At 38.4% G+C, this 12,001-nt stretch overlaps 1 protein-coding gene across 1 annotated transcript in view; it reads left to right on the top strand.

Moving 5' to 3' along the window:
* DMD (dystrophin) overlaps window positions 1-12,001 on the top strand; it is a 2,099,690-nt gene that overhangs the window by 1,359,151 nt on the left and 728,538 nt on the right. Inside the window, exon 49 of the mRNA XM_032618871.1 lies at window positions 10,647-10,748. Within this exon, the coding sequence (XP_032474762.1) occupies window positions 10,647-10,748 (102 nt within the window). The remainder of the gene's footprint in view (window positions 1-10,646; window positions 10,749-12,001) is intronic.

Here is a 12,001-nt window from a genome sequence, read left to right as displayed (position 1 = left end):
ATAAAAGCAGCCATAATTATTTAACTTGGACTATTTTAATAATAGTTTTAATTTTAAGATTAAACTCAAGATGCATTTATAATAATAACTGATTTTATAACATGCTAGTCATTCCAATGAAATTGATTTTCTTGAAATTAATAATTCAAGCGTTCAAAAGGCAAAATATGGAAGCACTCACAAGAAAGTATAGGATATAACTAAAATTCTACTTATTGACCCATGAAATTACAAAGCCATGTGTGCATACTTTTAATTTTCAGGACTTTCTGAGAGAACTTTTGTGAATAGCAGGTAGAGAAAATATGGATAGATAAGCATCTCTGTCTTTTACATTATTTGTAGTAGATGATAAGAAACATAAAATTAATAATTCATGGTAACATTGATTACAATATATCGTCTAGTATTAGCATAGTAATAGGTATTAGTGATTTACATAATTGGAGAGATAACACAAATACAAAATTAGGCACACATACATATACACTCCTATGCTTCACTCAAAACTAGACGAATGGGGCTTCCCTGGTGGCGCAGTGGTTGAGAGTCCGTCTGCCGATGCAGGGGACACGAGTTCGTGCCCCGGTCCGGAAGGATCCCACATGCCGCGGAGCTCCTGGGCCCGTGAGCCATGGCCGCTGGGCCTGCGCGTCTGGAGCCTGTGCTCCGCAACGGGAGAGGCCACAACAGTGAGAGGCCCGCGTAAATCAAAAAAAAAAAAAAAAAAAAAAAACTAGACGAATGGTATCTGAGATTATACCATGCATATGACATTATAGCTGAAGTCAGATTTATTAGAGACAGCATTATTCTTTTATTGTCTTTAATATCTTCAGTGAGTCAGTTATGAATAGAAACATTAAGTTTAACTTATGACTAAGTTAAATAGAATTTTGGACACCATATAAAGTAAGAACAATGATTTAAAGTGCCTTTAGGATAGAGAAGTAATCTGTTAAAAAGTATTTCTGATTTGAATAGGAACAAAACAATAGGGTTATGAGATTCCATATGAGTAATCATTAGGTTGTTTCCAATTTTTCACTAACGTGAACAGTGCTGAAAGAGCATTCTTTGTAGGTCTCCTCATAAACCATGTGACAATACCTAGAAGTAGAATTGCTGGCTCATCAGAATATTCATATCTTTATTATATATCGTAAATTGCTTTCCACAGCAACAGGAAATGGCACAAATGTATTACATTAATTTGCATATCGGTGGTTAAACAGTTTTTCATGTTTCTTGGCCATTCAGATTTTTCTCTCCATGAGTTGGCTCTTCACATTCTTGGCCCAATTTTCTGTTAGTTTGTTTGGTTTCTCTCACAGATGATATGAGTTCTCTGTATATTCTGGACTCTAGCAGTTATATGAATCTAAAATACAGGTCCATAGTTCCTTACCCAAAACCTTATCATTGACTTTACAGGAGACCGATGAAATATGCTCACCTTGCTGGAATGGTAGAAATCATAGAAAGTTGCAAGACTATAAAAACTAAGTACGGCAGAGTAATTGAAGACCTAGGACCCAAGATGAAAGCTAACGTGTTGTGTGAACCAAAGAAGGGGCTTTAGTCCATCATGTGTTATTTTCCTTCTTTTCAGAAACCTTCATGTTTGCTTTGTTTTCTCTACGTGTTTAAGGAAAAGCTGTTTAGAAGAGAGATCTCGGATGTTTTTGTTGCTGTTTTTTTTAAATACAAGCTTAATTCAGCAACTCATTTGATTCTTTGAGTTTACAAGTTATTGAAGAATTTAGAAAGAGTTGTTTTATATAATGACTATAATTTTGGTACAACACTTAACAGTAAAAACAAAGCATCTTTCATTTTTTTGAAGTGTATGTCAGTCATGAAGTCAGAATTGAATTGCTCTTTGCTTTCAATGACAATTTTCCTAACTGCTGTTTTATATTTTAAAAAGAAACTTCTAGTGTTTAATAATACTTACTTTTTCAAGGACTATGTCCATTTACCATATGGATGATAATTTAGGGTTGTGCCATATCAGTTAGAAATAATGCAAATACCATTAGCCAAGGTGAATGTACAGAGAAAGGAAAAGATGATGCAGAGACCTGGAAAAATTACTTTGTTATATATGTCTCTCTATTCTGAAGAATCCACTGTGTTCCTTAATCCCTTTGGGTTATTTAAAGCAATGTTTTGAGGAGCAATTCAGCTGGAAGGGAAACATGCGATTATGGTTAGAGTTCATCAGAACCACATTCATATGCAGGATATGCATCAGACAGACCAGGGTTCAAATCTCACATCCACTATTTGTTAGCTTGTGCCTTAAGCGAGTTTCTTAACCTCTCGTGACTGTAGTTTTCTAATCTGAAAAATGATAATAATGTCCGCTGAACGGCTCTGCAGTGGAGATTGAATGAGATGACTTAAAATGATTAATGTTAAGTGCGTAGCAGAGTGTTTGTACTTGGTAAGTTCTCAATAAATGGTAGCAGTTAGTATTACCTTTGCATATACTAAATCATTTGATCCTGACCTACTATGAATATCCTGGTCACATACCATATTTCATTGTTTCTGAGACACCATTGATTAGAATATGCATCGTTATTTTATCTGTCACTAAGAAAAAAGTGCTGCCAAGTAGACTATGGCATACCATCATTTGTAAAATGTATCCCAATTCAGAGCAGTATATTTGTGGAAATAAAATGTGGGTCTTAGAAATGATTCTTGTCAAGCCCGTCAGTGAGTCTTCTTATGTGCAACTGAACAAGGCTAGCATTAACCACATGCAGCTTTAAATTCACTTAGAAGGCTACGGGAACAGAAGCACAGCTTCCCAGGAAGGCGGGATCAGGCATCTCTCTTCAGTGGGCTTAGAATACACAGCAGTTTGTACAACATTCGCCGAGCCATCCAAGAGCCTCTCTCTTTGCAGCACCTGTACACTCTCAGATGATAGTTCAAGTAAAAAGAAAGCAGGCTCACGCAGTGGTGCTGGGTCAACCCTGGCCTAGAAGCTTCATGGGTCCCAGGAGCTAATGTCTTATAACACAGACAGAGTTTCCAAGATCCTTGAAAGGTACATGCTCAATTACAAGAGTTACTGCGCTCAGGGGATCCCCAAAACTATCACTTTCCCTTACACATTTGTAGTTCAAATGTAGAACTCTTAAGCCAGGTGTAATTTACCAGTCTTTTTTTTTTTTTTTTTTTTTGCAGAAGCAATGCTGCCTACTAACACATTTGACATTCCAATTTTATCAGGTTTCCAGGGAAGATACCGCTAGAAAGTTCTTTGAAGGTCAAAGTCTGATGCAGAGGGGAAAAAGTTGTTTTTAACCCTGTATCCACAATAATCTCTCTCACTTTCATCCATTTTATAATTAAAGATACTGAAATTAGAGAATTTAAGTAAGTTGCCCCAGCTCAGGATTTCATAAGCCTAGAACTCATATGTTCTTATCCCTAGTCTGATTACTTCCAAGAACACTGTAATACATCAAAGCAGGAGTCAGCAAACTATAGTCCAAGGGCCAAATTCAGTCCACTCTGTCTTTTTGTAAATAGTTATTGAAACACAGCCACGCTCATTTGTTTGCATATTGTCTATGGTTGCTTTTACATGATAGTGGCAGACTCCAGGTATGACAGGAACCGTGTGACCCACAACGCCTAAAATATTTGTTGAGCCCTCTCTAAAGTATAACTATAAATTGTTTGACTGTGTCTATATAAAGATGTAAAAGGCAAAATGTCACTTGTGTTTTATCTTTAAAAATATCATTTTTCTGTGTACCTGAAGGTTTTTAGAGTCACAAATGCCAATCCTAACCATTTCTCTCGATCAGCCGTTGGCTAACTTTTTCTGCAAAGGGCCAAATAGCAAGGGTTTTAGAATATGTTTTAGGATTTATGGGCCATATGGTCTTTATTGCAATTAGTCAATTCATGCCAGGGTTGGAGTTTAGATAACCAGGCTGAAGAGCCCACACTCTTCACCACTAAGGACTTAGGAACATAGTAAAACCTGGAGAGCACCAGTTTCAATGAATGAGACTGCTTCAAGCAGTGTCCTGTGCTATTAAACCAGATCAGAGATTTAGTCCTCATTTAAGAACTGTATGTATAAAGATTTTTGGAGTAAGTATATTGGGTTTCAGCAAGCAAGTACTTCCCTCCAAGCAATGTAGATTTAACAAACCCTCTTGGGAGTCTGCTCATAATTACTGTCTATTCTCTGCATTCTTTCAGTCTAATCTTAACACAGCAGCCAGAATGATGTTAAAAAATAAGTCAGATCATATCACTCCTCTGCTGAAAACCCTCCTGTGCCTCGTAATATCACTCAGAGTAACAGCCCAAGTCCTCACATAATTGCCCTGCAGGACCTACCCTCCCCGATCTCTCTGGCTTGCTTCCCTTGCTCGGTAGACTTCTCTTACCCTGGCTTCCTTATACTTGCATTGCTCATGCTAGACACACACCTGCCACAGGGCCTTTGCACTTGTTGTTGCCCTTGCATGGATCTGCTCCAAATTGTGGATCTGCTCCAAATTGTTCTTTCCTGAAATACTGCTTGATTCATTCCCTCAGTCCCTCCTAATGTTTTCTCAAATGTCACCTTCTCAGTGAGCCTTTTCCCCTGGAGGCACTTTCTCAAATGTCCACCTCCCATGTTCCCTTAGCTCACACATACACCTCCTATCCCCACTTGATGCTTTGTTCTGTTTTGTTTTGTTTTCACTTTAGCACTTTTCATCCTTGGATGTGCCGTAATTTATATTTTATCGTCCATGCTTCCCATTAGAATGTAAACTTCACAAGAACAGAAAAATTTTGTCTTTTATTGACTGTTATATATCCAGTATCAAAATAGTATTTAGAACATAATAGGTGCTCTTATATTCAGTATATATTTACTGAATGAATTGATTAGTATGCTGGGGAGGGTTGGGTAAGATTTTGTTTGCCAAAGGCATTCTACCGCCAAAAGGACTTTGAAACCCCATCTTTATGAATGGAGGGCTTCTACAAGTGGCTTCTGGGTATCAGTCTCATTACCTGATGGTCACACCTATGTCCACTCTTTGGTTGGCCTTGAATATTCCGAGTGTGTACCTTAATAGATTCTATCTTCTTGGCTTCAAAACACTTGCCACTTTAAAAATCAATATGGCATTATATTTTGTATATTTGGCCAGATTATTTTTGAAATCCATAAATCTCTAAATCAGAAGAAAACCTCCCTTTGGTGGGCTGCCCTTGATTAGCTCAGAATGGAAAGAGAGGACCTGTCATTCTTTGTCAATCAGCTTGGCACGTACTTGACAGGCTGCAGTTACAGTGAAGGAGAGTCGTGTTGCTGTGGTCTAGCAAACCTAATTGTAGATAAATAAAAGAATAGTCACTCAGCATGAGGGAAAAGAGAAAGAAACTCAGCTGTACAATGTTGTGTTTTTCCATCCATCAGCCTTCATTTGTCAGAGTCTGCCTGACGATCTAAGCCAGAGAAGTCAGGCTCTAACACAATATTGATTCCATTTCATTTTTCGTTTCTTGCCACCCTTTTTAGCAAACAGTTTGTATACGGAATGAGAGACAGTGCAGTCAATATATGTGACTAGAGCCCATTTATTTTAAAGGCTTACTTTGTTTCTTCTCCCCAGAAAGCCATATATTTGTTTGCTTGTTTCACTATAACATTGTAATTGTCAGCTCTTGCTGCAGTAACAAATGACCCCCCAAATCCCAGTGACTTGCAAGAACAAACATTGATCACTCATCCACGTGACTGCAGATCAGCGGCAGCTTTACTCTACACTATGGGTCAAGTTCAGATTTTCTCATCCTAGGCTGTGGATCTGCTCCAAATGTCTTCTCATTCCAGAACCCAGGCTGAAAGAGCAGCTTCTTTATGATACATTATTCTCTCATGGTGGAAGGCAGGAACTAGAGGTACTAGCAAATCCTGGATTGCCTTTAAAGACCTAGCTCAGAGCTGTCATGCAGTCATGTCTGCCCACAGTCCATTGACCTAAGTGAGGCATGTGGTAAAGCCCAAAGTCAACGGGGAAGAGAGTGTATTCACCCACCCTTTTTATGTTGTGATATATATTTTTATGTATATATACACACATATATATATACATACATATTGATATATTCTAAGGTTAGCAATAAGTAAAATGATAGAAATATAAATAAATTTAAAATAATAAAGGAAAACAAGGCAAAATGTAGCTCTCTTATATTATCCTTAGCACCAAATTTCTAGTTTAAAAAAAGTGTGCAATCAGTTTAATATTGAATTAGAAATACAGTAGTCAATGAATAAATTCTTAGAGAATATAAGGGTACATTAATTTGCATATGATTCGTTACTTTCATCCTCAAAGGGGTTGTTCAGTCTTTTTTACCACTAACCGTTGCTTCGCTGCTCGTCAGACCAACACCACCAGCAATATTAATGCTGTCCAATAAGAAATAAGACTGACGGTGCTCAGAGAGTTACCCCATTCTGAAAACCTATCAAGGCTGGATTTTTCTAAAGTACACTGCAGTATTCTCCTAGTATTGATGAAGGGTTATTCCTATTACCTATTTAATAAAAATTATATACTTAAAATTATGCATGAGATTTTAGTGAACTGTCAATACTATGTTGGGAGAAAAACTCTAGTTACGTCATAAGGGTCTTGACTCCTGGTGTGCAATCTTATATTACAGGGGATATATTAAGGATAAGGCAGAGGGAAGAACTTAAATGGAAATGTTCTATTATTAGAAGTGAGATTTTTTTGGTTGAAATCCCATGAAGACTTTCTTGTCTGAATGTTCTTTGAAGTTGAACACTTCCTACTTACAAAAAACTGGCCACTATAATTAGCTGTGTTTCCATTTTAGTGGTGACCTCCTTCACCTTATCTTAAATCATATAAAGATGTGAGGCCGTTTGTGAGATAAAAGATTTACTCAAACCAATTCTCTGACCTGGATATCAGCAGTTTGGCAATTGTAAACCCACAAAGAGACACCCTTGGAGCTTTTTAAAAGCTATGTAAGAATTTATCTTCCGGTGGGAAGAGGCAGGATTTTCTCTCATTTATACCCTGGAAGGATACTATAGAATGTATTGGAGTTAAAGAAGAGGAAAAAAATTAACGTGATAGTAAGAGATGTGGCTGCCAGTTTTAGCATGTGCACATACACATGCACACACATACACGCTATACTCAACAAAGGAGGGATAAAGTGGAGGTTTAGTGATACACACTTCCCGGTAATAATATCAACTCTGCCATTTGCAAGCTACGTGGCCTTGGACAATTGACTTAATCTCCCTCAGTTTTAGCATCTGCAAAATTAGATAATACCCTTTCTTTTTTTATAAATTTATTTATTTGTGGCTGTGTTGGGTCTTCGTTGCTGTGCGCGGGCTTTCTCTAGTTGCGGCGAGTGGGGTCTACTCTTCGGTGCGGTGCGCAGGCTTCTCACTGCAGTGGCTTCTCTTCTTGTGGAGCACGGGCTCTAGGCGCGCAGGCTTCAGTAGTTGTGGCACGTGTGCTCTAGAGCGCAGGCTCAGTAGTTGTGGCACACGGGCTTAGTTGCTCCATCCCAGACCAGGGATGGAACCCGTGTCTCCTGCATTGGCAGGTGTATTCTTAACCACTGCGCCACCAGGGAAGTCCCAGATACTACCCTTTTTGTAGGAGTGTAAGTATGAGGGAAAAATGTATGAAACATACAGTGTTTTGACATATGGTAAAGTCTTAGCAACTCTGGTTTGTTAATATTATTATAGTGACATAATCACTCTAGCAGTCACTCTAGCAGTTGGTTGATGTTTTCAGCACAGCTAATGATTTCAGCTTTTTCTTATCTCCGCATAGCCATGTGATTTGGCTGGGCTTTTTTGTTTGTTTGCTTGCTTTTCAATTTTTCCATGTCAAGTTTTAATTGCATGGAGGGATATCAAAATTTTTAAATTTGTCTCACACATACTTTCATTTTTTTCATGGTGACGATCAGCTTGTCATAGTGTATTTTTTCACACCAGCTTAAAACTATGCTAAGGGACATTTTAAGGAAATTTAATTGTATTTACTACAGTTGACCCTTCAAGCAATAAAATTCGACCCTCAATAAGTGACCTATCTTTTAACTAATACATTCACACTACAAGTAAATGTAGTGAGGTAAATTGTAGAAATGTATCTTCAAAATGTTCTTTCTAAAGTAGTTTATCAAAGGTGCATATCATTAGATATCTAGTTCTCCAAAAAATTGCGAAGGGAAAGTACCCACAAAGAATTAAGAGCTGAACATGATTTCTCTCACCCATTGCTCTATTTCTGTTAGACCGGGTGTAAATCTTATCCAGCTACTTAAACTCTCCATTATTTCATTAAAGGACGAAGAGGTGGCAATAGTGTTGATGAAAGGACGTGCTACTAGGAAACATTTCTATAAACGGAAGTGATGTGACTTTGCAGTGCTCATTCATCAGAGGGCTAAATCTAGGGCAAATTCAGTGGCCTGAAGAGGAAATATTTTACTTTCTGCAGTTGCGAAACATAGACATTTCACATGGCATGCCACCTTTTCCACAGTCCATCTAATAAGCACCACCTTAGAACTTGGAGCTCTAAGTAATATTGGGGCTGCTCTCATGTCAGCCTTGCTGCTGTTTCTGTTCATTTGCCAGTGAAACTTGCATGAATTAAAATTTGTGTGTTTATTTCCTGAGGGACTTCCTTGTCATATCAAATGCAGTCTTTTAATCCTGGATATTTGCCAGTGCCTTCTCAATAGTGGCATCGATTCTCTGTGATCTTTGGAACTCTTTATTTGCGATTGAAGACTAGGGGCAGGGAGAGAAAGGTGTTAGTGCTCGTCATTTACTGCATACCTGAAACAGTGGTAAAATTATAGACTATTTGTGCTCATTTTCTGAAGGTATAGAATTTACACTGGGTGTACTTATAAATCATTTTTAAAGGAAGAAGGAAGTACCCAACCCTCACAAAGTACACTCCGATTTTGAACTTGTTACAGTTTTGCAATTTGTTTGAAAAAAAATCACGTTTAGAACTTTTTATCATAAAGAGTAAATTGATACTTACAATTCTAGGTTTGTTTCTTCCAGAATTATTGTCTCTAAAGGTGATGTGTGTGTGTGTGTGTATGTGTGTGGCACACGCACCCATTTAACACATGGAGTTAGTCTTCGTGTTATGGACCCTTTTAACCAAAGTGCCTACCTCCCATTGCTATTTATTATAAGAACTGAAGAAATAATCCTTCTCAAGAGCATGTGATGAGCACTCACACGTTACAGGACATCCTACTGCGCCATATAAGATTACAGTAATTTGGGTTCAGAGGACACCCTGCTCAGATGAGCTGAGAGAGGACAGGTACAAACACGGTGGATAGAGGAAACAGTGGCATGAAGACATGTATACACAGCAGTGCTGGGAGGCTACAGGGTAGGAGTGGGAGGAAGAGGGATATGTGTTAATCAGGAGTTGCCATCTGGGGAGGATTGCCAGGCCCTGACTGACGCCTGACATTGACTAATCGATACTCCATCCTAGTGTTTAACAAGTGTTACAGCCAAAAAGTCTTCTGTAATATTTAACTTCACTTCCTTCAGCTTCAATTTATGCACGTTTCTTTTGTCCTCTCTTCAGGAGAGCAAGACAGCACCCAGTAGCAAAGCACTTTATATTCATATATCTGAAGAGGATGCTTTTTTCTTGTGTTTTGTTTCGTTTTTTTGGTCATACGGTCATGCTTCAATCTTCTCCAGACTAAGGAAAAACACATTTTTAAAGATAATTTAATCATTCCTCAAAAAGCCTATTTAATTTGACTGCTTAATAATCAATAAGCCTTGATACTGTGCTTTAAGGGTTTACTTTTTGGAAAGAAAGTTAATAATTTTGACAATGATGTGGAAAGATTTATTTGGTTTCTATTTCAAAATAAAATTTTGGGACCAGAGTCCCGAGAAGAATCCTGTTAAAATAAGAGGTTTGTGGAGTAAAATGGACATTAGGATTACTGAGATTATTGAAGCTAACAATAGTATTTATCCATATTAATCATATTCATGGATCATACTTCTCGTTATTGCATTCTACTTTTTGGAAAAATATAAAGTGTCTCTTTCTATATAATAGTATTATGACATAACTCAAGAAGATTCGGGGTAAATTTTTTAAACTTTGGTGTGTTTCACAAAGACCTCCATTTCTTTTTTTTTTTTTTTTTTTTTTTTTTTTTTTTTTTTTTTTTTTTTTGCGGTACGTGGGCCTCTCACTGCTGTGGCCTCTCCCGTTGTGGAGCACAGGCTCCGGACGCGCAGGCTCAGCGGCCACGGCTCATGGACCAGCCGCTCCGCGGCATGTGGGATCCTCCTGGGCCGGGGCACGAACCCGTGCCCCCTGCATCGGCAGGCGGACTCTCAACCACTGCGCCACCAGGGAAGCCCAAAGACCTCCATTTCTTTTCTCTGCACTGAAAACTACTTTGTGCCCCTATGTACTGTGCAGAAATTGATCTGCAATACATGTGGAGTCTCCAAGGGTATATTTAAATTTAGTAATTTTATTGCTAACTGTGAAATTAATCTGTACTGTATGTGCTCTTTTCCCCAGGAAACTGAAGTAGCAGTTCAAGCTAAACAGCCGGATGTGGAAGGGATTTTGTCTAAAGGGCAGCATTTGTACAAGGAAAAACCAGCCACTCAGCCCGTGAAGGTAATGAAGCAACCTCTAGCAATATCCATTACCTCATAATGGGTTATGCTTCCCCGTTGTACATTTGCCATTGACATGGTCTATTTATTATCGATGAAATAACTTGTAAAGAAATATTGGCCATCCTGCAATAGGAGAGGCAGAGCTATCTTTTTGATCAACATATCCTATTTATGTATTGTGATCTTAAGGCTATTAACGAGTCATTGCATTAAAGGACTCATTTCTGTCCTGATGCGCTGCCATCAATACAAAGAGTACTCCCACCTTCAAGGTAGATTAAATTCTTTGAGGTTCTGTTGCTTCGCTTGCCAGCCTTGATGCTTTTCATATCGTATGGCTTAATTCAAATCAAGCTACTGCATCATACTGTCTGTCTCCAACAGCTGTAAAGAATCACAATATGGTCCATGACCTTTCTTTTCTCTGTTGCTCTTTCTTATGAAAGAGGAAAATCAGCATTCGGGCTTCAGTACTTTATTGGGTCAAGAATTTTTAGTGGAATGTCATGTAATTGCTTCTCTCTTCAATAAAAAGCTGGCCAGGGAGAAAGCTTTCTACTTCTTTCCTTTCCCCATGTGCATTTTGAAGCCTAGGACACATTTATTCACAGGGCTATTACATGAAGAGAGAAATGGGAAACCAGCTCAGTTTTCAAAAAATAGCTAATCAATGGCTTCCACTTGCTAATGAGGGTCCAGTGATAAATAGACGTTAGGTGTAGGTCACCTTATTTTCTGTACCTGACCAAAATTATAATGGCTCCCATTATGATGAAGGTTCCCAAGAGCCTGTAATGGTGGCTGTTTATTCATCAGTCCTGGTTTCTCTAGCTACTGTTGCAGGCTGAGATTTAGTGGGCCTCACCCTCATGTTTAAAACTGCTCTAAAACAGTGCAGGTCAATAACCTCATTATACAGAAGTAGTTTGTCCTTGCAGATAACACTGCCATGACTTACACTGTGTCGCTTCATTTCTAGAAGCTTGTTTGTTTTCCTTACAGTTTACAAGGGGCTTTTTCTTAGGTAAATTTAAAGTTTCAGCCTAAACGCAATGTCCAAACACCAGGTGGTGAAAGGCACAGATTTCCTCTGTAGATATCGATAGACATTTATACAGGAATACATCGTCCCCACTCCTAACATCCCCCCAAAATAATTTGCATCCAGTGCAGGCCTGGTATGATAATTTTCATAAAGTAGCAATGTGTACAGTATTTAGATTGGAGAGCTAGAAAAGGTCTTGAAAGCAG

Source organism: Phocoena sinus, chromosome X (assembly GCF_008692025.1).
Source record: "Phocoena sinus isolate mPhoSin1 chromosome X, mPhoSin1.pri, whole genome shotgun sequence".
Classification (NCBI taxonomy): Eukaryota; Metazoa; Chordata; class Mammalia; order Artiodactyla; family Phocoenidae; genus Phocoena; species Phocoena sinus.
Note: the sequence above shows the minus strand (reverse complement) of the source record. Positions and strands in the feature narration are given on the sequence as shown.